This window comes from Phacochoerus africanus, chromosome 4 (assembly GCF_016906955.1).
Source record: "Phacochoerus africanus isolate WHEZ1 chromosome 4, ROS_Pafr_v1, whole genome shotgun sequence".
Taxonomy (NCBI): Eukaryota; Metazoa; Chordata; class Mammalia; order Artiodactyla; family Suidae; genus Phacochoerus; species Phacochoerus africanus.
In genome coordinates, this window is record NC_062547.1 from 74,773,613 (window position 1) to 74,799,159 (window position 25,547).

The 25,547-nt window shown below is 55.4% G+C and overlaps 1 protein-coding gene across 2 annotated transcripts; it reads left to right on the top strand.

Moving 5' to 3' along the window:
* Positions 1–315: 315 nt before the first annotated feature.
* On the top strand, positions 316–25,524 carry MAP2K2 (mitogen-activated protein kinase kinase 2). 2 transcript variants are annotated; one of them, XM_047777496.1, is made up of 11 exons: positions 317–710; positions 4,314–4,524; positions 11,021–11,167; positions 15,552–15,629; positions 16,265–16,316; positions 16,394–16,518; positions 17,148–17,361; positions 19,214–19,278; positions 21,113–21,174; positions 22,181–22,226; positions 24,049–25,524. In XM_047777496.1, the coding sequence occupies exons 1-11, from the start codon at positions 619–621 to the stop codon at positions 24,157–24,159; spliced, it is 1,203 nt and encodes a 400-aa protein (XP_047633452.1). In that variant the 5' UTR covers positions 317–618; the 3' UTR covers positions 24,160–25,524. The 2 variants fall into 2 exon arrangements, with proteins under 2 accessions (XP_047633454.1, XP_047633452.1); XM_047777498.1 differs by lacking the exons at positions 22,181–22,226; positions 24,049–25,524 and adding an exon at positions 21,257–21,844 and having other exon boundaries at positions 316–710.
* Positions 25,525–25,547: the final 23 nt, after the last annotated feature.

Below are 25,547 nucleotides of genomic sequence, written 5' to 3' on the forward strand. Positions count from 1 at the left end.
TCCTATTTTTGAAGATTTTACTGGCTCATGTAGTTCCAGTCTGTCACCTGTAAAGCTCTAGGGGTCTGACCGCCCCTCCTCCGCTGCCTCCCCACCCCCAACACCTGCCTGTCGCATTGTCCCTCTCGCCCCCCTCCCGGAGCTTGCGCAAAAGCTGTGTGGGGGGAGGCGAGCTAATACGCATGCTCCAGGCCTGGCCTCAACTAAGTCTCCGCCTATTTTCCCCCTTCGGGAGGCGGCCTTAGAGTGGTGCGCACGCACCGCGGTGAGGGGTGGGGTCTGGCTCGATTCCTAGGAGCTGGCTCTCGCGATAGGCCGGCCCGCGATCTCGTCACTCTCCCTCCTCTCCCCTCCCTCGGCCTCTCCGGCTCCGGCTGCAGCGTCAGCCTCGGCCAGACTTTGGTGGCCGCGCCGGCCCAGATCCCTTGACTTCAGTCCGGGTGCCCTTTGGCGCCCCTCGGCCCCGATCCTTAGCGCCGATCATTCTCCCCGCCCCGGCGCCAGCCTAGGCCGCGGCCGCAGCCCCGGGCTCAAGTCGGCGTCGCCTGCTCCCGGCCCGCCCCCTATGGGCCCCGGCTAGAGGCGCCGCCGCCGCCGCCGCCGGCCCGCGGAGCCCCGATGCTGGCCCGGAGGAAGCCGGTGCTGCCGGCGCTCACCATCAACCCCGCCATCGCCGAGGGCCCGTCCCCCACCAGCGAGGGCGCCTCCGAGTGAGTGGGATGGGCCGGGGCCGGGGAGAGGACAGGATTGGGGGGGGGGGGGTCCCAGAATAGCGAGATCGGGGAGAGAGGGTCCCTGAGAGGAGAGGAGAGCTGAGCGGCTCTGAGGATCGACGTTGGCGGAAGGGGGTCCCTGAGTTGAGAAATAGGGCTGGAGGGGGGTTCTTACTGGGAGAAGATAGGGTGAAGGGGTCTCTGCGTATTGAATCGGTCCCTGCCAGGAAAAGGCTGGGGTGCGGGCCTTTTTGATATAGCGAAGCCAGGGTGATGGTGGGAGGGTTCCTGGGGGGTGAGAATGGATTAGGGGTTCCTAGTAGTGAAATCAGAGTAAAGGGGAGGAGTCCCTGGGTAATGAGGTGGAGGTGGGGGGAGGTTCTTGCAGGCCCAGAATGGGGCGAATGGGATTCCAGAGAGGAGAGGATGGGGCGGGAGGATGGGATCCCTGGGGACGAGCATGGGGTATGGAAGTCCAGGAAGGGGGCAAGGGGGTGTCTGAGAAATGAGGATGGGGGAGGGATCTTTGAGGGGTGAGAGGGTCTCTGAGGGATCTGGGGGGAAGGGACCTGAGAAGATCCTGCTGGTGGTGGGTGGGGCGCCTGAGCCTGGGGAAAGTGGTGAGGAAGCCTGGAGGAGGCTTAGAGGCTGGGAGAGCAAAGAGTGAGGGGCATTTGGAGGGGCAGGGTGTGAGGAGAACTGGGAGCCATTAGGTAAGAAGTCTGGGGCCTGCCAGGACCCCTGAAAGCAGGTGAGCAGAGACTCTGAATCAAATGGATCCGCAAAGCCTTGAGAAGCTGGAGAAATGCAGGCGGTTTGAGGCAATTGAGTGAGACAAGGAGGACTTTGGGGCAGCAGGTGGGATCAGAGAAAGGAGCATCAAGGCCTTAGGGGTTACCTGATGGCAGAGTATTGTGTGAGGTCACATGCCAGAGTGGCTCCAGAGCATGTCCGTCTGACCTCCCCACTCCTGTTCTCCATGCTGGAGCAGAGCAGGACAGTCTGAGAGGCCACTGGCTAGGGTGCCTGTGCTCTGCTTGCCATGTGACCCCCAAGAACCAGGTATGATGTGGGGATGGCACATTTGGTGCCTCTCAGGTATTTGGCCTCCTACGACCAGATGAAGGACCAGATGAAGGAAGCACACCGTGATGCATGCATGTGTGAGTTCACAGCTTTCTCTGTCCCCGAGGGCATAGCTCAGTGTGGGGACATGTTCCTTATTCCCCCCCCAAAGTCCACTTATTCAAAAAAAAAAAGCACAAGAGCTCCTTTATCATATTCTCTTCTCTTTCTTTTACACAATTTCTGATTCCCATCCCTTTAAGAATTCGCCCCGTAGAGGAAGCCAGCCATCGGAATTCCAGGGTTTTTTTTAAATAACCACAGTTGAGTTGCCATTAAATTTAAAATGGATTAATCAGCTAACTCCAGAATGCATTTTAGATGTCAGAGGGGAGTACTGGAGACCTTCCATGGTCTGGCCACAGAAGCTGCCTCTTCAGCCCTATGGTGGCACATATATTCATTTCTTTGCCTTCCTCTGTACAACGGCATCTTTTCCATTCCTTCTTCTCCCAGGTCTTCATTCACCAAGCATTCTGAGAACACCTGCTGGGCCCTGGTTCTGGTTCAGGGGGTCCCTACCATGAGCACAGGCTCTGCAGGCAGGAAGGACACAGGTGTGATTCCGGGCTCTGCCACTTCCTTGCATTGTGACCCTCAGGCAGGTTACTCTGAGCCTCTTCCCTCCTGTGTGGGCTGAGGCTACAAGAGACTCACCTCCCAGGAGGATGATGGGCATTAAGCTAAATGGGTAAAGCCCTGGTACCTGCTCAGGATGTGTCACCCGGTTCCCTCTCTCCCAGCGACCTCTTCAAGGTACCAGTGTTGGTGACATCACCCAGCAGCAGGTCATCTTACTCCTGTGTGCCCTTCTTTAAGTGGTAGGCCAGTTATGATTGAACTTGAGGATTGGGAGGCTCCTGTGAGAATTCCAGTCTCCCCCTTCATCCCCTGCTTAAATTCCCCCTAAAGGCCTCCTCCAGGTGAGTGGTCAACCTTGGCTTAAATGCCCTGGAGAATGGTGCCTGGAGACCTCCAGAGGTGGCCTATGCTCCTTTGGAGACTTTTCTCAGAGCTGCACTCACTCTAAGTGAGTAGAGCCCCTGGTCACAGCCAGCACTTGAAATGTGGTTTGCTCAAATCCAGGGAAGCCGTAAGTATAATATGCATTCTACATTAAGATCACCTGATATATATTTTTTTAATGTGGCTAGGAAATTTTAAATTGCACACATGGCATATGTTCTATTTCTTTGGGGCAGCCCTGGGCTAGTCCTTGTGTGCACTGAGCTAGTGTCTACCTGCCTGTTATAAGGAGCAGCTTTTTTACTCTAGGATTTGGTTCAAAGTCAAGGCACTTATGGAGTTCCCATCATGGCTCAGTGGTTAGCGAATCTGACTAGGAACCGTGAGGTTGTGGGTTCGATCCCTGGCCTTGCTCAGTGGGTTAAGGATCCAGCATTGCTGTGAGCTGTGGTGTAGGTCACAGACGAGGCTCAGATCCCGTGTTGCTGTGGCTCTGGCGTAGGCCAGCGGCTACAACTCCAACTGGACTCCTAGCCTAGGAACCTCCATATGCCACAGGTGCGGCCCTAGAAGAGACAAAAAAAATAAATAAATAAAGACAAGTCAAGGCACTTGTGGAAATAGCTTGCTGTCAAAATTTTCTTGGAAAGTTCCTTGAATCACCCAATAAAGTGCAATATACATGGTTGGTTTTTAATAACCAGCTCTAGGAATGCATGTGCATCTAAACACCTACTGTTTACAATAACACTCAGGATATAACAATTCCTGAGCAAATGCCCTGGAATTGTCCACGCTGTTTAGTTTCTGCTCCTCTCCCTCCCTGCTCCAGTGCCTGTGTAATTCATATAAATTCGAGGCATGGTTGCTGCAGCCTCTGTCATCCACCTGTTGGTTCTAGTTCTTTGCTCTGAGGCCACTCACAATGAGTGTGCTCCTCCCTCCTTGTGAAAGGCAGGTGTCCTGGCCTGGGCCTCCACTCCCCAACCCCTGGGCTTGTCTCCTCACTTCACTCACCTCCTTCCCATGTGGTCTGGAGCCCTTGTGTCAGACAGCTGGGTTCCTGGGTCTGATATCAGGGCCATTGAACTAGAGATAGTCCTTTTTTTTTTTTTTTTGGTCCGAGCCTGCATGTGAAAGTTCCCCAGCTAGGGATTGAACCCACACCCCAAGCTGCTATAGTGACAATGCCAGATCCTTAACCTCCTGCACCACAAGGTTACTCTATCATAGCACTGGTCCTTGAGGTCCTGAGGTCTCCTAACCTTTATGAGCAGGGAGAGGGGCAGCTTCCCCAGTTCTCAGGGATTTCAGCTGTGTGTCTGCAGGTGGTCTTTCTTTCCTGCTGCATCTTGGGCCCCTCAAGCACAAGAATCAGGTCTGTCCACCTCCCAGCTACAAACCCAGGGCCCAGCATGCAGTGGCCACACAGAGACCTCCACTTGGGCTGAGTCATCTCTCGGTAGCTTGAACGCCCTTGGCTAACCCTTGCCCTTGGGGTCTCTACAGAGCAAACTTGGTGGATCTCCAGAAGAAGCTAGAGGAGCTAGAACTCGACGAGCAGCAAAAGAAGCGGCTAGAAGCCTTTCTCACCCAGAAGGCCAAGGTCGGGGAGCTCAAGGACGATGACTTTGAAAGGATCTCGGAGCTGGGAGCCGGGAACGGTGGAGTGGTCACCAAGGTCCAGCACAGACCCTCAGGCCTCATCATGGCAAGAAAGGTGAGAGGCAACTGGCGGCAGGGTGAGGGCTCTGTCCCAGTGCTGTGTACACAGGTGGGAGTGGTGGGAGCAGTTCTCCTGGAGAGAAGGGTTCAGGCCTCTGCTTTCTGACTGGCTTCCAGGCTCAGAGGCCCTCCCCCCCAGCCAGGGGTTCTGGTTAGACTATGGCAATGCTGGCTTGCCTCATGCAGCCGCTTCCCTTTGATTCTGACTGCCCTCTGCCTTCCAGGATGGCTTAAATTGAGATTTCCAGAAACACTGGCTGGAAGAAAGGTAGCAAGTGGAGTTTTCAGGAAGAAAGCAGGAGAATCAAATCCCCTTAGACCCAGCACCACCCTGACGTCACAACCTGCTGACCAAGACTAGCTGCTGGATGCGATAGTCACATTGAGGGGTTCCCTTGGCAACGGGAACCCAAACCACCTTGATTAGCCAGAGTTCTCCAGAGAAACAGAAGCACTAGGGGTGTGTGGTGGGGGAGATGGAGGTATTTTAAAGCATTGGCTCCTGCAATTGTGGGGCTGGCAGGCCTGAAATCTGTAGGGCAGGCTGGTGGGCTATAGACCCAGGAAAGGGCTGGTGCAAAGACAGTCTAGAGGCAGAATCCTCTCTTTTTTGGGGATCTCAGTCTTTTAAGGCCTTCAGTTGATTGGACAAGGCCCACCCACTTATGGAGGGTTATCTCCTTTACTCAAAGTCTGATGATTTCCACACTAAATCACATCCAAAAAAAAAGTGTGATTTCTAGATTGACATTTAACCCAACAGTTGGGTAATGTGGCCTTGCCAAGTGGACACATCACATCAACCACCACCACCGGTTCAGTGCAGAGCCCAGAACTGCGAAGCCCCCTCATTGGAGCTCCTGTGCCACAGTGCAGCCTCCCCATTACACACTGGTGGCAGGGTGGGTCCCTGAGAGGTGTCAGGAGTGGAGGAGAGGAGGTCACCCCTTGGGGATAGTGGCTTCTATACATGTAACAGGGGGCCAGTACTTTGACACATTATTCAGCTCATATAGATGTGTTCCTTCAGACATGGAAAGCCCCCTCTTTCTGGAAGCCCATCGTCCTGTAGTTCCCAACTGCATCCTTAGAAACCTCACCACCGTGGCCCTGGGTGGCTCTGCACAGGACCTGCCTTTCCCGGGGTTTAGCGCTGCCTCAATTCCTCCTGTCCCAGAGCCCCGCCCTCCCCCCCCAAACCTCCAGCCACATGCTTTCTATTTCTGTCTGCTTACCACAGGCTGCCTTTTCAAAACCAGAGCAGCCCCAGAAATCTCTGGTCTGCCACCGCCTGAAGCACAGGGAATGGAAGGGCGGGTGAGAGGCTTAGATGGTGACAGGGGGACTCAGGAACAGAGCACCCATCAGAGTTCTCAACAGGGTCAGAGGGTTCTCAGGCTGGCTGGGACTTTTCTAGGTGACCACCTGCATGCCTTGTATAAACACAAATCTGGGGGTTTGTCTACAGCTTTCTGAAAGCCTGTGAAGTACGGCTGCGGGGTTTAAAGCTTGGGGGCCAGATGAGTCCTGGAGTCTGGTTAGCAGTGCTGCCCTACTGTCAGTGTCCCGGCCTTGATATAGCCCCCGGTCACAGAAGACGTCATCCCTAGGGGAAGCTGGAGGCAGGGTGCATAGCTGTTCTTGGAACTTTCCTGAACTTCTATAATTCTTTAAAAAAAAAAAAGTTCTTTTCTTTTTAAATGATCCAAAAACCAGGGCAGGGCGGATCCCAGATTTTGTTTCCCAACAGTCATAACCTCCTGTAGTCACCTGTGCCCTGTGTGGCTGCACGTGGAAACAGAGTAGGCACCCACCTGCCCAACGTTGAATGCGTTAAACACAGAGGCCGCCCACCCAGCTGTCTTGCAGGTCAAGGCCGTCATTCCCCAGTGGCTCGGGAGCCCTCTGCCAGTCTGCAGGGGTTTGGGGCTCCCAGAGTGCCAGTTCACCCGGGAGGCCTGTTTGCCTGTATTCAACTGAGAACATGGGTGGGAAAATGGACGTGACAGAGTGGTTTTTGAGGAACAGTGGGCTCCATCCTTCCTCCACTAGCCTGGGTGGAATTCCAAATTCCACGCATTCCAGGAGGGTGTGAGCTTATCAGATCTCCAGACACAGCCTGCCACAGGTGTGAGGGTGAGGGTGGGGCTGAAGCTTCTGGAAGGCTGGTCCAGATCCTGCTGTGTGCCATTGTCCCTCCGGCCCCTCTGATGGGCTGGGGATCATCCTGACCAGTATGACATGAGCAGTGAGACCAGTTTCCTAAGGCCTGACAGAACCGGTCTCCATTTTCGTAGTCACACCTGTTTATAAATGTTGTCTTGACTCCAGGGTGGCATCCTGACTCCTCTGGCATCCTTGTGGGAGCCCTGGGGGCACAGCCTCTGTGTCACTGGGGCCAGGAGGGTTTGCGAAGAAATCCCTGAGTTGGTTGCCCCTCCAGGGGTCCCCCGACTTCCTTGGGCTTGAAGCAGGGGAACGTGTTTTCGGCCTTGAGTTCGTGTCCCTCCCTTCGGCACCTTCTTGATTTCAGAATAGAGGTTATAAACCTGCCCAAGGCCACGTCTTAGCTGCCTTCTTTCAAGTGATAGCCCTGAATCAAAACCAGGGCTAAAACCTTGACCCCAGTTCTCACTCTCAGGACCAGCAGCTCTGTTTCACAGTGAGAAACAGGCTGAGCTGGGTCATTGGGTTGGGTTTGAACCCTCTTGGGTCTGCCTTTTGCAGTTGACCTTGGCCCACTAGACGCTATCAGGGCTTCTTCTCCACAGTCCCTTTTCCTCTTTTCCTAGTTTGTGCTCCCCTCCCCTATTCCATCAGCCATTGGAGCTTGCAGGGCCCAGGTAGTGACATGGAAAGAGCTAGGGTTTTCGTGTTCTGTGAGCCCGGCCCCAATCCTATCTGACCACTCACCAGCTGTGTGCCCCTGAGAAGGTGAGGTCACGTCTCTGAACCTAAACTTGCTAGTGAGCGCAGGGGGGCAATTCTCCCTTAGCATCGGGGTCGTCATCAGGGCCAATTCCAAGCACCTCTGCTTGGGAACGTGGCCCTCATCCCATTTCTGCTTTTTTTCCACATAATTTCAGTGGTGGTTCCTGGTGTGGTTCCCAGTCGATCCAGAAGGCTCACTTTACAAGCCGCAGGTATAACAGACCCATTGAAGTTGAGCTCATGTGCCAGCTGCCCCTGCATCCTCCCTTTACCATATCTTTCTCAAAAGCCTCTGATTTCCTTTGGCCTTCATTCATGTTAAGGCCCTGATTCCAGACTTCCAGGACTCCTAGGATTCATCCATTTCCACCCAGTCTTGTCCACCCCTACTCCTGCTTCTCTAATTCTCCACCCTCCTCGCTCGCTAGTCATTCATTGACAGCTCCTTTAAGGTTCTCATCAAGGGAGTTCCCATCGTAGCTCAGTGGAAACGAATCTGACTAGTATCCATGAGGACGCAGGTTCAACCCCTGGCCTTCCTCAGTGGGTTAAGGATCCGGCGTTGCCATGAGCTGTGGTGTAGGTCGCAGACGCAGCTTGGACAAAAAAAGAGTTCTCATCAAGGACTTGCCCTGCAGCTCTCAGCATAAAGTTCTCTGTTGAGAGCTGCATCATCTATGATGGCAGTCCCTGGTCAGATGTGGCCGCCGAGCCCTTGAAAGTTGGTTAGCATGAACTGAAGCGTGCTGTACCTGCAGAAACATAAGCCAGGTTTTAAGAGCTCTGTGTGAAAAAACTCATTAATTTTTTTTTTGTCTTTTTGTTGTTGTTGTTGTTATTGTTGTTGTTGTTGTTGCTATTTCTTGGGCCGCTCCCGTGGCATATGGAGGTTCCCAGGCTAGGGGTTGAATCGGAGCTGTAGCCGCTGGCCTATGCCAGAGCCACAGCAACGCGGGATCCGAGCCACGTCTGCAACCTACACCACAGCTCACGGCAACGCCGGATCGTTAACCCACTGAGCAAGGGCAGGGACCAAACCTCATGGTTCCTAGTCGGATTCGTTAACCACTGCGCCACGAATGGGAACTCCCTCATTAATATTTTTAAGCTGATCTCACATCAAAACAGTAAATTTTTGATACATTGCACCTAGTTTACATGGAATATGTGGAGTTCCCATTGTGGCTCAGCAGTAACGAACCCAACTAGTATCCATGAGGACAGGAGTTTGATCCCTGGCCTCTCAGTGAGTTAAGGATTCTGCATTGCGGAGAGCTGTGGTATAGATCACAGATGCAGCTTGGATCTGGCGTTGCTGTGGCTGTGGTGTAGGCCAGCGGCTGTAGTTCCAATTCAAACCCTAGCCTGGGAGCTTCCATATTTTTGAACTGCATTTTAGGTGCAGCCCTTAAAAAAAAACAAAAAAAACCCAGAATACATCAAAAATGCATGTCACCTGTCTATACTCTTAATGCAGCAGCTGGAGGATTCAAAATTAAACTGGGGGCTCAGGCTGTGTTTTTGTTGGGCCTTACTGGTTCTGCCCACAGTCTGCCTCACTGCGCCCTTCTTCCCAGCTTCCAGGGTAAACCTGCCACGCTGCACACAGTCGCCAGCACTCCCCTTTCAGCCCCCCATCTCACCCTTTCCAAGTTTGCTGCATGCACTTGCTGAGTGTCCGTCCCTTCATAGGTACGGGCCACTGGAGGAGCAAGCACCTGGGGTCCTGGTGTGATCCTCTGTCTTGCGGGGGGTGGCTGTTGGGGGGGTGTGGTATCCCGGGGTTCAAGGTTCTACTGGCTGGGTCAGGTGGGGAACCTTCAAGTGGGGAGAGGGGTCGCGAGGCTTGGACTGGGGGCAGCAAGGGCACCAGACACTGTTTTACCTGGATCTGCTGCAGTTCTCAAGTTTTTGAGGGTCACAGGCATGGGCCCCACGCATACCCTGTGCCCCCCTGAAATCAGTACGCGCCCCTCCAACAGAAAGTGCTTCGTCCTACTGCCTGGAACACCCACCCCATCTTGTTCATCTAGCTGAGTCCTCCCTGTCCTTCAAGGCCCAGCCTCAGTGTCCTCTAAGCCCAGGATCACCTGAGCCCTGTGATTCCTCTGTCAACAACTCCGCTACCCTGTTTTACCCGAGTCTCATCCCCTCCTAATGGCTTGTCTCCTCCAAGCAGGGCCATCTTTCTTGTCTTTCCATCATTGGCCCTGCGTGTAATCAATTCTACAAAAATACTGATCCGCCTCTCCCGCAAAGGGGTGGAAATCACACCCTTTTCTTATCACGACAGCTGGAGCACCTAGGACATGGGCCCACAGCATTGGCTCTCCCGCTGTGTGATGGATCTTGGCCTATTTGGGGTTTGTGGTTGGGCGTTGCTCTTGATGCTGTGTCAGCTGTCTTTTTCTTCACCACTCTGGACACTCCTTTCCTTTCTCACCTTTTCTAAATGTTATGATGAATTTAGTGACAATGTCCTCTAGGATTGTAGGGCAGCATCTTTGTTGTCTCTAGGCTGGAGGAGGGCAGGGCTGCAGAAAACCCACCCCTGATGAGGGGCAGAGGTGAAGAGGTCACCCCGTCTGACAAGGCATTACCTGATCTGCTCCTGGGAAAGGCTGGCATTTTGTATGAATTGGTGGGAAGAAAACTCTTAACAGAGAGGTTTCCCTGTAACAAAGTGAAAAACATTGCCTCTGGTGATCCTTTTTTCAAAACCAGTTTTATTGAGATGTAACTCACGTGTCATACAGTTGATCCTTTAAGTATTTAGCTATGTATTTATTTTGTTTATTTATTTTTGTGTTTCCATGGCATATGGAGGTTCCCAGGCTAGGGGTTGAATCAGAGCTACAGCTGCTGGCCTACGCCACAGCCTCAGCAACACAGAATCCAAGCCACGTCTGTGGCCTACATCACAGATCACGGCAATGCCATACCCACTGAGTGAGGCCAGGGATCGAACTCACATCCTCATGGATACTAGTTGGATTCATTTCCACTGTGCCACGGGGAAACTCGCCTTTTAAGTATTTAATTTGGTGGGTTTTAGTATATTCACAGTACAGTGCATCTGTTACCACCATCAATTTTAGAATAGTCCATCACCCCCAAAATATGCCCCATCCCTATTAGCAGTTACTCCCCTGTCCCCCAGCCCCTGGCAACCAGGAATCCACTCTCTGTGTCTATGGATGTCCCTGTTCTGGATGTTTCCCATCCGTGGAATCACACACTGTGTGTCCTTCTGTGTCTGCTTCTCTCACTAGGCATTGTCTTCTCAAAGTCTGTCCACATGGTAGCGAGTGTCAGTGCTTCTCTCCATTTCAGGGCTGAGTGGTGTCCACTGTGTGGAAGGACTACACTTTGTGTATCCATCACCCACTAGGGACACCTGGGCTGCTGCCTCACTTTAGCTGTTGTGAATCCTGGTGCAGTGAACCTTCACGTGGGCGTCTCCGTGTGGGTGTGTGTTCTCTGTTCTCAGGGAGATAGACACCCCTGGTTTCCACCCCCTCAGCATCCCAGTCCTGAACCTGCTTCTCTCTCCCTTGCAGCTGATCCACTTGGAGATCAAGCCGGCCATCCGGAACCAGATCATCCGCGAGCTGCAGGTACTGCACGAGTGTAACTCCCCCTACATCGTGGGCTTCTATGGGGCCTTCTACAGTGACGGGGAGATCAGCATCTGCATGGAGCACATGGTGAGTTGCCGCGGGGCCCCAGGCGGCCCTGTCCCCCAGCCGGCCCTGTCCCCCAGCCACGGCATGGAATTAGGGGGTGTGAGGGGGCAGAAGTCACGCAAGACAAGGAGAGGAAGTCAGCTTGCCTGTGACTCTGAAGGCCTCCGTCCTGTTCCCTAGGGGACCCTGGTGGACAGAGTTGGTGCAGCATGGCCATGTATGTGTATAGGTTCCTCTGTTCCTTAAACACCAGACACCCTCCTCCCAGTTTTGCTTTTTCCCTGGATCCACGGTGGTCATCGTCCTCTCTTGGCACAGAGCTGGCTCCATGTTTTTCCCCTCTGTCTAGCACTCTGGTGGCCCTGTGTACCTGTCAGGTGATCTGGTAAACGCTCTTGGCAGACACTGGGGTTGTTTCCAGTCTCCGCCGCATTACAGATAATGCTGCTTCGAAAGTCCTTGTCCCTGAGCAAGCACAGCTGGGGCCTGAGGCCTGCCAGTGGGGTACACGAGGAAACACTTTCAGTTGCTCTTTCCTACGTGCCCTCCAATGCGTGCCTGGTCTGGGGAGCCAGGTCTGTACCCCAGCTTAGCCCCGTGGAATCAGACCTCTGTGGTGGAGGGCAAGCGCCTTTCTTTTTAAAACCACAGTTCGTTCTGATGTGCCCCCTTGTTAAGGAACTTTGGTCTTGAGGCTCAAAAATGGGTGGGATCGGGTATAACGAAAGCAGAAGTGGTCAGAGCCGAAGGCCCCCCGAAGGAAATGCCACCGGCCTTCAGGTAGGGCCCTGCCCTTGACTGGCTGTCCAGGCCCAGGCCCTCGGGGACCTTGCAAAACCAGGATGCCATGGGGCTTTCGGCGGGTGGCTTCGGTTACGCCTTAAATACGCTGCCCCCCTCTGACAGTTTTGTAACGAAGTCAGGAAATGGATTTGAGCAAGCGCCCACAAGGAATGCATGTGAGTGGGAGGGAGGGCTCCCCCCACCTGCCTCGCCCCCATCTGGCCACATGATCCCTGCCTGCCAGTGCCCCCTGGGAGCCTGTTCCTCACCTGGAAGAGGGCAGTCATATCTGCCTGTGTACCTGGCAACCACTGTGCAAACGAGAAAAGGATATGAAGTCACCGTGGTCTGAGGGGAGCCTCATCTCTACTGTAATCCCCTCCTCCCTCACTCCCTCACTCCCTGTCCCTCTCCCTCCTCCCTTCCTCTTCCCTCCTCCTCCTCTCTGGTGCTTCAGCCACCCCCACCTGTTCTCCCTGAATATCCTGAGAGTTTGGAGGCTCCTCTTTCCCTTGCAGAAAAGAGGCAGTGTCACAACCCCACCCCCTCCCCTTCGTTGTTGTTGGTGGGGGTAGAGCGTCAGTTCCGGGTGAGGATGCAGGGGAAATGTGAGTCTCTTTGCTCTGTTCATCCTCTAAAGCTTCCTGATTGGACTTTGCTGGTTCGCTTTTTTTTTTCTTTTTTTCTTTTTTTCTTTCTTTAGGGCCATACCTGTGGCATATGGTAGTTCCCAGGCTAGGAACCGAATCAGAGCTGCAGCTGCTGGCCTACACCACAGCCACAGCAACGCCAGATCTAAGCCAAATCTTCAACCTACACCACAGTTCATGGCAATGCCAGATCCCTAACCCACTGAGTGAAGCCAGGGATGGAACCCGAATCCTCATGGATAATAGTCAGGTTCGTTACTGCTGAGCCAGGACGGAACTTGTAGATTGGACCCAGACGCAAAGACGCGGGCCTGGGTGTGCCTGGGCTCCTCGAGTTGTGCTAATGGATTACAATCCACAGACGTGAGCCTTAAGGAGGGGTAGGAGGGCGTGAGGAGGACAAAACAATGAAGCAGCAAGAGGGTCCTATATCACTGCCATTTCTCAGTTTCTGCTATCTTGACATCCCACATGGTTGGCCTCCTGCTTAGTCATACTACCCCTGTTTAGGCTGAGGTTTCATCTCTTCTCGGGGTTGTGTGAGAATTGGCACTTGTTTCTGACTGGGTAGATTCCAGCTGCAGCTTGTGAGAAAGCCCCCTGACTGGTGACAGGCAGCCCCGATTCAACACAGAAGGCCAGAGTCACCTGGCCAGCACATGAAACAGCAAGCTGGCGGCTTCCTGGCGCCTAAACCTGTTACCGGGGACACTAGGGCCTGGACCGTCGGCCAGTGGGTGTCTCGGGGCTGGAGCAGCTGACTGAGCCCTCAGAGGCACCTCTGGGTATTTCTTGGGCTCTAGTCAAATCTACGGAAGAATGCACTCCCTTGTTCTGTAATAATGAAAAATCAGGCATGTCCGTCAGCAAAGGGGGAGGTAAGGGCCGCTTTCCAGAGGAGAAATGGCACCGGCATGTATGCACCGAATGTGAGCCTCCCCTGGGAGGAAAGTATGCATAATGTGAGCCCATAGAGAGACAGACAGACAGACAGACAGGCTTAGAGCTGTATTTCTCTATGTACCTGAATGTGTATGCAAGTGCACAGAAGGATCTGGAAGAATGTTAAGTCATTCTTCAGGGGAGGCAAGTGGGATTGCTGTGAGATTAGAGTGTAATTTGTCTGCATTTGAATTTTGTACGAAAAATGTCTTCCCATGCTCCCTGCTCAAGGAAAGGAGGGCTTCAAGGACGTTTAGAGGACACACGCGTGAAATGAAAGTGTGTGGTTGTGCGTAAGGAGTGAGATCCTGACTCAGAGACCTCGCTATGATGCCTCCCATACCACATCCTGTCCCCGTGTCTTCTTAGCTGTGGTCCAGAGGTCCTCCACTGGGCGCCGCCTGAGCCGTCTGTGGTTATCATAACTAGGGAGATGCCAGTGGGGCACAGATGCTGCCCCAAACACCATAGTGCCCAGGATGTGTCCCCAACAGAGAATGACCCACGCTGATAGCCACAGTGTGGGGGGCGGGTGGGGGGGCTGTCGTGGAAAAGAACAGCACTGTCCTGTGTTCTGAGTCGACTTGAGACCCCAGCCTGGGGCCTGGCCCACCCTAGCCTCTCTGTAGACATTCTCCCTGAATGAATCCAGCAAACATATCGCAACTCTCCAGAACACGAAGAATGAAAGGAGCTGTGTTTGGGAGCCGAGATCACTCATACTTTTTTATAAATGCTTTTCCGGCTGGTAAAACAAAAAATGAGAAGAAAAGGAATTCCCATCTGCCCTGCACTCAGCTTGGGGCTGGGCCGGGCTGGGCCGACCCAGCCACCCCTGCCGCCTGTGTGCAGCCCCTCGCCTTCAGTCTGGAGCTAGTCAGGAGTCCCACACAGGTTCCTGAAGCATCAGAGGGCCTGTGTCTTCTAGAACGCCTACCACAGCACTTCTCCCTGAGCATAGATGAGGCAGAGTGCCGGGGAGGGAAGGCCAGGAGTCCCTAAGCTGCAGGCTTCTCCCCCTACCCCAAGTGAAGTGAGAGGCCCCCTGAGGCAGCTGGTGGCCACAAAGTCCTAGAGAATACAGGGGCGCTGGGGCTGCCCGGCCACAAGTTCAGGTTCTAACCACTTCTGCCTCCCCTAAGCCTCAGCTCCAGTCCTAGGGACACCTAGGATGCTATGAGGGTGTCTTGGGCTGGTCTTGGTGCTTTGGCGACACCCTAGGTTTTGGTCTCCAGGTTACTGCCAGGCGACCTTGCACAAGACACTTGGTTTCTGTCATTTCCTCATTATCATGTGGCTTTGGGGCCATGCCTGAGTTGGGGGATCAACTGGGGTGACCATGTCAGGTCCTTTGCTGGCAGCAAGCAGTGGCTGGACCTGGGGACAGAGGCGAGGCCATTGCTCTTCCTCCTCCTCTTCCTCCTCTTCTTCCATGCCCCTCAGCCATCAGGCCTTCCTTCTGGAGCCAGGGTGCTAGAGCAGGGGAGCAGTGAGGCAGTCAGCTGGCTGGGCCTCCCTTCAGTGCTGGGCGCTTGCAGGCCGTACTTCCATGCTCTTGCTCCCCTTCCTGTGGCTGCAGCCAGCCTGCTGGGAGGAGGTTCAGACTCCAGCTGCAAGCTCAGCAGCTCAGCCAGAGGCCTCGTGGAGCACCAGCGTCTGTGGCTCTGCTCCACCTGCTGCTGCCGCCGCCGTGGCAACCTCCGAAGACTGAGTCACGCCGTCCAGCTATGGGCCTCAGTTCCAGGAAGGATGGGCCACCTGGGGAGCACGCTGGCACCCTTTCTACTTCCTGAGGGCCCATTGGTGGCAGGGGCCACGGGGGCTCCTTCTTTTGGCAGCAGGTTGCCTTTGGCTATGGTCTGGCCTCTGTTTCCTGTGGAGGAAATTGAGGACCAGCTACCAGGGATGAGGGAAATGCTTCATTTTCCTACTGCTGCTCTGGCTTCCCCCTGAGGACCTGTCCCTTCTCTGCCAGCCCTGCCTGGCAACAAATCAGAGCAACTTACCTCTCTCCCCTGTGATGCTCCTAGGATGGCGGCTCCCTGGACCAGGTGTTGAAAGAAGCCAAGAGAATTCCTGAGGAAATCCTGGGGAAGGTCAGCATCGCGGTAAGTGTGCAGGCACCTGCTCCTGGCCCCGTGTTCCTCTGGGTTTCTTCTTACTCCTGACCGCCTTCCACTTGGCCAGAGTCCGAGGAGACCCTGGAAGCCAGTGGCAGGTGTCAGCGTTGGCCCCCTGTGCTGATGTAGAGGTGCCAGTGCCAGGCTTCTCCAGCTGCGGGACTGAGCAGGTGGCGTCCCTCCTCCTGTGCAGTGGGAGTAATGCTTCCCTGCCCCGTACAGACAGGGTGTTAGGAGACGTTGAGGCAGAGTGCCAGGCACCATCTTTGAATCTTCCCTCTCTGACTGGGTGAAATAGCCACTGCCTCCTTTACCCCTGGAGGCCTGAGCACAGTCCCCGCACCAAAGTGCCTAACAGATGCCGCCCATTGGGCTGGGGTGACCTCTGAGGCAGGGCGGTTGGTTGACTCACAGCCCTCCTGATGGGGCCTCAGCTCCCATGGCCTCTGTCCTTCCTAAGATGAGGGGGGAATTAGTGTCCGCCTCAAGGGTTGGGGGTGGTGGTCATGTGAGGGTTGGTGCTATTGGGTATCATCGCCATCACATGGCCACTCCAGCCTGGCCCATGGGCCAGTCCAGAGGCCAGTCCCCCACACGGCCCACCCCCTGCGACTTCCCTGCAGGTTCTGCGGGGCCTGGCATATCTCCGGGAAAAGCACCAGATCATGCACCGAGGTAAGGGGTCAGGTGCCTCCCGGCCGGGTGGGGCTGGCAACAGCCTGGAGCGTCCTCACGGCCAGCTCTGCTCCCAGATGTGAAGCCATCCAACATCCTTGTCAACTCCCGAGGGGAAATCAAGCTGTGCGACTTTGGGGTGAGCGGGCAGCTCATCGATTCCATGGCCAACTCCTTCGTGGGAACACGGTCCTACATGTCTGTGAGTCTTTCAGGAGGCGATTTGGATCCCGTTCCGCCCCCACCCCCACCCCTGCCCCCATCAGCTCTTCCCCATTTTCCAGAAGCTTTTCTAAAAGCCTATACTGCCCTGTAGTACAGTTTCTGTCTTTGCTGGAATTTTCCTCTCCTTTGATTTCCTAGCTGCTATCATCATCTTACTCGGGTTTTTGTCTCTCTGGAGATGCCTGCCTGCTTCCTCTCCGCTGCTAGTAGAAGTCCACTCAGGGAGAGTAGTCAGTTAATTTCTGAGCCAAGGAACTAGCCATCCATTATTTTAGGAACTAGCTAGGTGATTTTAGGAGCGGATTCTGAGAAGTTAGTCTTGGCATTGTCCTGAAAAGGAGATATCCCGCTGTCTGTCTTTCCTGAGCCGGTCGCTCTCCAGAAGCACTAAGGGTTGTGGGGCTTTAAGGAGCTGCTGTCAGCACAGCTGGAAGCAGGTATTGGGGCGGGGGGGGGGGGGGGGCGGATAGAATTGCTTTCTTTCTTTTGCTTAGCCTCTGGAGGGGTGGCGTGGGAGGATGGGGCTGCAGGGGAACCGCAGAGACCATCTAGGGTGCCAGTCCCCCTCCATCTCCCTGGGGGCATCTCTCTCCCCTTCTCACACAGCCGGAGCGGCTGCAGGGCACTCACTACTCGGTGCAGTCGGACATCTGGAGCATGGGCCTGTCCCTGGTGGAGCTGTCCATCGGAAGGTACCCCATCCCCCCGCCAGATGCCAAGGAGCTGGAGGCCATATTTGGCCGGCCCATGGTCGATGGAGGGGACGGAGAGCCTCACAGCATCTCGCCACGGCCGAGACCCCCTGGACGCCCCATCAGCGGTATGGCCTGAGGATGGGACTTCCGATTTGGATGGAGCACACTGCATCTGGGGATGGCAGCTGCCTCCCATCCAGCCCCTCTCACACCAACTGTCCCCTGGGTCATGCTGACTTTGGTCGGCAGTCCTCAGATGGTCCTGAAGCTTCTGGGGACAGCGCTGCAAGCAGCGCCCCAAAGCATCCCATCTGGGGCAGCTGCACCTGTTGCTGCCAGCTGGCGGGGTCCAAAAACTCATTCCTCAGCCAGGCTGTGGGACGGGTGGGTAGTTTTCCCAACATTTTATCCCCAAAACATGCAAGTGTACAGGAAGGCTGAAAGAATGGCTCCACTGGCACCCTTGTGCCCACCACTTGCCCTCTGCAGTGGCCACTGCTGTACTGGGCCGGGCCTTTCAGGGACCCCAAATGGAAAAGAACTCAGGGTCTCCTTTGGGGAAAGGAGGACCTAGTTGGATTCAGCCCCGATACAGCGTAGGGTTGGGGGACGGTGGGGACGGTGGGGGACAGCCGGGCATTGCCTGGAGCAGCTGCTTGTGAGGTTCAGGCTGATGCTTCCACCATGTTGTGGGCTGGTGAGGGGTCATTGTCACAGCTTAGGGCCACCTCTCAGGTGGCATAACTAGGAAGCAACGCTTGGGACATGGAGTTTTTTGTTTTTTTAAGTCAAGAGACAAGAAGAAACTTGAATTGGGACTCCAAAGGAGCAGGCTTCAGTTGCTCGTTTGATTGGTTTCTAACAGTTTTATTAAGATAGAATTCACCGTATGATGCCCTCAATGCAGGCATACAACTCAGTGGATTTTTATATGTTTACCAGGTGGTCCAAAGGTCACTTTCTCTGACTCCAGAACATTCTCTCACCCCAAAAGGAAACCCTGTCTCCCTCCCCTCCCCAGCCCCTGACAACCACGAATCCATCCTCGCTCTCTCTGGATGTGTTGTTCTGGATGTTTAAATGGACTCACACGCTCTGTGTCCTTGTATGTCTGCTTCTCTCACCGAGCGTCACATTCTCAAGGTCTGTCCTCATTGTGGCGAATGTTGGTGCCTCACTCCTTTTTATCGTTACCTAATATTCCAGCACCTGAATGGATGGTGTGTATCGGTTCACCACTGACAGACATTTGGGTCATCAGATGGTGATTTTCAAGGTGTTTTCAAGCCCGGACCCTCTCCTTTCCTGCTGGGATGTCCTGATTTCTTCTGAAGGGACAACACCCCCGCCCACATCTGTGTCCTCAGGCCCCGGCCTCACCCCTCCCAAGCTGACTCCCAGATGGCATCGGGACCTTCCAGGCGGGGAAGAGCAGTGGGCTGTGCCAGGACATGCAGGCAGCCAGCACCTCCCCCAGCCCCAGCCCCGGCCCACATGCCCATTTCAGGACAGGGGACAGAAGGCGAAAGTCCAGCTGCCAAATGTAGGCCTAGCCAGCTGGGTCTAGGACAGGGGTCAGCCACCCTAGCCGGCCACTGTCATGAGCAGCTCCAGGGCCCTCGGCTGTCTCCACCCTCGGTTCAAAGTAAGGTCACACTGCCACCCTTGCCTGCTCAGCCCCCCTCACCGCGCCTGCGCCCTGGAGCTGGGGTTTGACTTTGGCACAGCCCAGATGCGGCACCGCGCCAGATATGTGCCTTCTCAACAAACGTTCCTGTTCGTTTTGGTGGTTTGTTTTTTCAGTTCACCAGAGGCTCAGGAGAGAACTTGCTTTCCCAGGAAAGCAAGCTCAGTCTCCAGGAAGCTGGGTGGGGAGAAGGGCGCTTGGCTTCATTCAGGGCGCTGGGGCCTTGGCACCCGACAAAAGCGCAGTGGCTACCTGCCTGTCTCACCTGTCATTTTTTCTGCCCGGGGCAGGTCACGGGATGGACAGCCGGCCGGCCATGGCTATCTTCGAGCTGCTGGACTACATCGTGAATGAGGTGCGTGCCCAGAGCCCCACTGGCAGGTCTCCACACCAATGAAATTAAGCCACTTCTGTTGGAGATGGCTCACTAAAAAGAAGAGAATTCAACATGCAGACTGTGGGTTTTGCTGGGGAGGGGCCGCAGGGGGAGATGGAGATGTTTTCAGTAGGATGTTCTCAGGTGTGAAGATATGTGGCCTCACTTCCTCCCACACTGCACAGACCTCCCCGCCCTGAGGGACTTTTTTTTTTCTCTCATAGAGATGAACCTAGAATTCTCACCCTGAGCCCAGAGGTCAAGTGCTGGGGCTCAGGAGCCCGGCCCCTCCCTGGAGTTCTGTCACCAGCACCCGTTTCTCTGAGCATCTTGGTGTCTCTGATAAACCCAGAGTTCATAAACAGAAGTCATATGCCCCAGAAGTCATAAACCCCACTTCATCAGGGAAAGTTCAGGCATCACCTACCTGTCTGGGAAGGAGGCACAAAGCACCCACCCAATCCTTGTCCCCACCCCTGGGAGGGCAGGGTGAATAGTCCCATTGTACAGATGGGTAAATCCAGGCATAAGGATGGGAGTGGCCTCCTTAGGACCTGACCCCACCTTCTCTGACTGGAGTGTGTTTTCGGCAGTTGCGGTGGCCAGGCTTGGCCGAAGGTGAGCTGAGCAGCTCAGAGCAGGGTCAGTGGTGATAGAACAGGGCTGGGTGGTTCTGGCAACACAGCTCTCCCTACACCTGGCAGCACCGCCCATGCCCATGAGCTCGTCCTCCCAGGAAGGCTGCGGGCCACTCCCACCCCTAAACCTGAAGACGACCTGCTGCCCCCCAAGACATGCCCTGACCCTCACATGGCTCTGCCCACCCTCTGACTTGTGCTTGGGCTCCCCCTCTTTTCCGGCCCATACCCCCAGAGCCAGCCGCCTCTCTGAGGCCCAGGCCCTCAGCTCACTCCAAAACACCTCCAGAGCGGGTGGCTCAGGCAGTAAGGCCTGTGGTCAAGAGTAACCACCCCAGAGTTCCCATCGTGGCACAGTGGTTAACGAATCTGACTAGGAACCATGAGGTTGTGGGTTCAATCCCTGGCCTCGCTCAGTGGGTTAAGGATCCGGCGTTGCCGTGAGTTGTAGTGTAGGTCGCAGATTCCGCTTTTATCCTGCATTGATGTGGCTGCAGTGTAGGCCAGCGGCTACAGCTCCGATTGGACCCCTAGCTTGGGAACCTCCATATTGCCGTGGGTGCGGCCCTAAAAAGGAAAAAAAAAAAAAAAAGTAACCACCCTCATCCATAAAATGAGAATGAGCCTTGCTCTTCCCTCAGGAAGCAGTTACGATCCCCCAACAAGAGCTTTGGAAAGAAAACCTAGAAAGAGCCCGACCCAGTTGGCAGGGTAGGCAGTAGGGCCACCTGGGAAGCTGCTGGAAGGAGTGACCTCTGCCTCCAAGAGGGGTGCCTGAAAGTGCCAAGCTGTCCACACAAGTGCAGGACTAGGAAGCATCTTTCCCCTGATTCCAGAATCATTCTTTTTTTTTTTTTTTTTGTCTTTTGTTGTTGTTGTTGTTGCTATTTCTTGGGCCGCTCCCGCGGCATATGGAGGTTCCCAGGTTAGGGGTCTAATCAGAGCTGCAGCTGCCGGCCTACGCCAGAGCCACAGCAACGCGGGATCCAAGCCGCATCTGCAACCTACACCACAGCTCACGGCAACGCTGGATCGTCAACCCACTGAGCAAGGGCAGGGACCGAACCCGCAACCTCATGGTTCCTAGTCGGATTCGTTAACCACTGCGCCACGATGGGAACTCCCCCAGAACCATTCTTGAGCTCCAACCCATGCCCTTCTGTTCTGTCCCACAGCCACCTCCCAAGCTGCCCAATGGCGTCTTCACCCAGGACTTCCAGGAGTTTGTAAATAAATGGTAAGATTCCACAGGCTCCAGCACAGGGCGGGGTCAGGCCGCCTGCTTCCTGAGACTGACTGCCTGTCCTCCCTGGTCCCAGGCCTCAGCAGTGCCAGGTGACGGCAGGTCTGGCGGGATCAGAGCACACCTGAGAACCCAGGTTTCCTTCCCGAGGCTGCTGAGTCATGGCATTCGGCTGCCATCCCCAACTTGTCTCCAAAACCCTGAGCAAACAAGGATTTCAGGCTCTTTGGAATTACCTCCGTTCTTGCCTAGCCTTCTGCCAGCAGGCACCCCAGTTTCCTAACCCCTCAAGCTGTAACCCACCAGCTCCCAAGCAGACCTTCTGAGCTAGTTTCTGGGAGGTGCCAGCCGTCCCTGCCCTCCCGCCCTCTGAAGTCAGAGACGTGTCTGGGTGACACGGCCTTGGGCCAGTGGGCTGTGGACCCAGAGGGCCAGCCAGCTGGGTGCCCTGTGTGTCAGGACTCAGACCCTGCCAGCAGCTGCAGCCCCAGGCTGCCTCACTCACAGCCAACCTGTCACTGTGGGTCTAGCCATTCCCCTTCAAGCCCCTCTGTGCCCTGTGTGGTTGTCTGTGTGTTTGAAGAACTGCCACTCAGCCCTGAGCTGCCTTGAGCAGCTGCCTTTAGACAGTTCTGCTTTTTTAAAGGAAAAAGTTCCACTTTGACATTTGGACTCCCTGACTTGGGGGTTTTATTACAATTCAACTGCGGTTGCTGCTGGGCCTCTGACGGAGCAGCAGTGAGGGGGTTTCCCACCCTCTTTCCCTTTCCCTCTCGCCCTGCTCTCAGACTCTTGGCTTCCCTCCCGGGCATCCTGCTGTCACACCCAGGGGTGCAGTGGGGCCCCTCACCCACGGGGACCAGGCAGCAAAGGTCAGCAGAACACAGGCATCTGACTGGCCAGGGCTGCCTGGTCCCAGATCTCCTCCCCTGGCCACTGATTCCTGCCTGTCTTGTCTCCCCCACCGTCTGACCTCTCTCCCTCCTCCTGGAACCCGCAGCCTAATTAAGAACCCAGCAGAGCGAGCGGATCTGAAGATGCTCATGGTGAGTAATACCCACAGGTTTTGGAGTTTGGGGGGTACCAGCTGTGCCCGAGCCCCTGGCAGGCCTCCTTGCCCCAATCCCCTGAGCTAGTTCTGATGTTGCAGGGAGCATGGGGAGCTCGACCAAGATGGAGAACCCCTATGGGTCTGCCTGCTTGGCTGGAGGGTGCCGTGCAGAGCAGTCATGGTCCTCTTGGCTCCCTGGGTGCTGAAGGGCCTGCGTGCTCCGGGCTGGAGCTGTGTCTCAGGAATCACTGGGCTCCAAGGCGGCAGCGGCACCATGGGCTGTTTGCCTTCCTCTAAGCCCACGCTGTTCTGTGTCCTTGAAAACCAAGGTGGTCCCCAAAACCAACCTTCCCCTAGCAGGCCTGCCAGCCAGCAGCCTCAGGACAACCATCACAGTGCCTTCCAGCCACATCTGCTGTGAGTGATGGGCCTCCCTCCACCACCAAGTCTGACCACCTGAGTCACCCCCGATGCTAAGACAGCCCCTTATTCACATGTCCTATGTCTCCAAGAGAAAATATACTGCCAGTTACAGGCATAAGATGATTCTCAATGTCCACATGGGAGAGAGGGAGCCTCTTAGGGCGCTTGCGACTTGGTACTTTGGATAACCGAGCCATGCCATGTGGTAGGCCCTGCAGGACCACGCTCTCCCCTCCATTTCCTCCACCAAGCCTCCCTTCCACCATCCACCTCAGGACCTTTGCACAGGACAGCCCTCCCTCGAGGACATGTCCTGCTGCTCTCTCCCCATCTGAGCCTCTGCTCTCGCGCCTCCTCCAGGAAGGCACACTGTTGGCTGTACTACAGTCCGTGTTCTTCTGCTGTAGTCAGTTTGCTGTGGTCTGAGCCTGGCCTGGAGCGCCTTGTGGGAAGGGGTCTACGTCCACCTGCTTCTTTCTAGAAACTCCTAATAGAGTCCAGTGATGTGTGTTCAAGGCATGCGTGACGTGACAAGTACGTGTTCATTGTAGAACATACAGACCCACAGAACAAGGGAGTTCACCTTGCGGCCCCCATAGCCTCCTATACCCCGCTCTGTCCCCCCCGAGCACTGCACAGTTCACATGGTGCAGGAAGACAGCTCCAGGTCTCTACCTGTGTGACACCACATGCCATGTAGGGCTCATTGTCCCCCTGACCGCAGGAGTTCTGTTCCCTTGATTTGGTGTTTCACCCAAGTCTGCTGCTCCTTGAGGAAGGTGAGGGCAATCTCAGCTCCCCCAGCTGGCATGAGAAGCAGCAGTCGGGGCCTTGATGTCATGCAGGGGGCCTGGACCCTCGCCATTCTGAATTAGGACCCTCTGGCACTGCAAGAACCACTTCCAGGGTGGCTGTTTAAGTTAGTTAACCTGATGGAGGAGGCGCGCTTCTGCTCTCCAGCCGGTGGCTGCTGCCCGGACAGAACGTGTCCTCACAGACAGTTCCATTATTCCAGAGCAGACATTCTCACCTGGGACACTCTGCCCCCAGGGGACATCAGCCATGTCTGAGGACATCTGTGGCTGTCACAACTGGGGGGCTCCTGGCATCAAGTAGAGGCAGGGGCCAGAAAGGCCACTCCACAGCTCACAGCGCCCAGGACGGCCCCCAGAGGCAGACCCACCCCAGAGTCAGCAGTGCTGGAGGGGTTGGGGGAGACCCTAGGCTCCAGGGAGCACGGAGAAGCCTCCTTGTCACCTAAGACCCCGTCCCAGGCTGTGTGACCTCAGCCCTGGCACCTCCCTGCTCTGGGTTTGGTTCCTCGGCCAGGCCCCATTGGTGCCCTCCTGGGCTGGGAGTCTGCCGGGCTGCTCACGCAGGTTCTTCCCTTTCAGAACCACACCTTCATCAAACGGTCCGAGGTGGAAGAAGTGGATTTTGCCGGCTGGTTGTGTAAAACGCTGCGGCTGAACCAGCCCAGCACGCCCACGCGCACCGCCGTGTGACAGTCCCCCTCCTGCCACACCCTCCACGGGGACACTCGTGTGGCCCTCGGGCTGGGGAGGCCCAACACTGCTGTGCTGTCTTCTCAGAACCTGCTTCCTTAGGTTTAAAGAAAAAAAACAAAACAGGGAAAGAAAAAGCTAACGTGCCCTTCGTGCTTCTTGTTCTGCTTGTCCTTGAGGTGTCAGCATCTATCCAGCCTGGGGTGGGCGCCTCCCTGAGGGCCGCCTGACTCCCAAGAGATGGGGGTGGCATCGCATACTGAGTTTGCTCCTTTCCAAGAGGTGAAGCCTCAGAGGGACCCCCCAGAGGATGGCAACTTTCGCCAGAAGAGAAGTGGGTGCTTCCTACAGGTTCGTGGGTCCCATTTGCCTGACGTCTGCTCCTTGGAGATGCTCCTGCAGACCCCGAGGACCAGTCAACCCAATGGCTGTTGTGGGTCCCCCTTCCCCCCACCCTCCCCCAGCCACTCCAGCCTCTGGCCACGCAGCCTGTCCTCAATAGAGGGACCCTCTTGTCCTCTCTTGTGCTTTGGAGAGCAGAGACTGACAGTTCGCAGGGGCACGAGCTGACACTCGCTCTGCAGAAAGGAAGCGTTTGGTTTCTAAGCTGTCGGTGTGGTTGAAACCCCAGCAGATTCTGTAGATAAGGCCTGCTCCCCCACGCCTGCAGGCCGACAGATGTGGGCGGGTGGCTGTGTGTCACCTCCACTCGCCCGGCAAATCAGAAGTGACCACCCAGGGCACGTCATTCTTTCGGGCCTTGAACTGTTCAGCCGCAACTGGTTGGAACTGAAACAGCGGGGGTGAAGTTATATTTCCCGGTGTCCATTGGGGTGTCCAGCCAGGGCCCCTGCTGTGGTCTGCTCATGGCCTGAGACCCAAGGCCCAGCCTTTCCACCTTCAGGGCTGGGCCCCCTTCAATGGAGACGGCAGCCTCCAGGCGGTAGGAAGTGGCACGGAGGGCAAGGCTGCTTCTAAGGCTTCCCTTCCTCCAGGCTCTCTGAAGATGAAGCTGTGAGCACCCCCCCCCCAACCCCAATACTTCCTGAAGGCTTGAAACAAGCTGATATTTATCTGTGATAAATTGCAGAGAAAGGGTTCTCCAAGAGCAGTGAGCCTGGTATGAGCCACACTGGCCCTGCTTTCTGAACAAGCAGAAGGTGGGGATTTGTGGTCCCGTGGGAACTACTGGATCTTTTTCTTCTTAGGGAGATACTTCTAGTCTCCGGTGGCTTTTTCTGTGGTCAGTAAAGAGAAGACAAGGTGGGAGCTCCTTCACCCAGCTTTCCATGTTTCTGCCACTTCAGAGTGGCCCCCGCAGTCTCACCTGATTTAGAAAAGAATAAAAAAGATAACTCAAAGTAATGGAGGTGTCGCTCTGTGGGTTC

Coding starts and splice junctions, on each gene's coding strand:
- MAP2K2 (XM_047777496.1), top strand. CDS start 619: ATGCTGGCCCGGAGGAAGCCGGTGCTGCCGGCGCTCACCATCAACCCC. Junction 711..4,313: donor ACCAGCGAGGGCGCCTCCGA/GTGAGTGGGATG, acceptor GGGTCTCTACAG/AGCAAACTTGGTGGATCTCC. Junction 11,168..15,551: donor GCATCTGCATGGAGCACATG/GTGAGTTGCCGC, acceptor TGATGCTCCTAG/GATGGCGGCTCCCTGGACCA.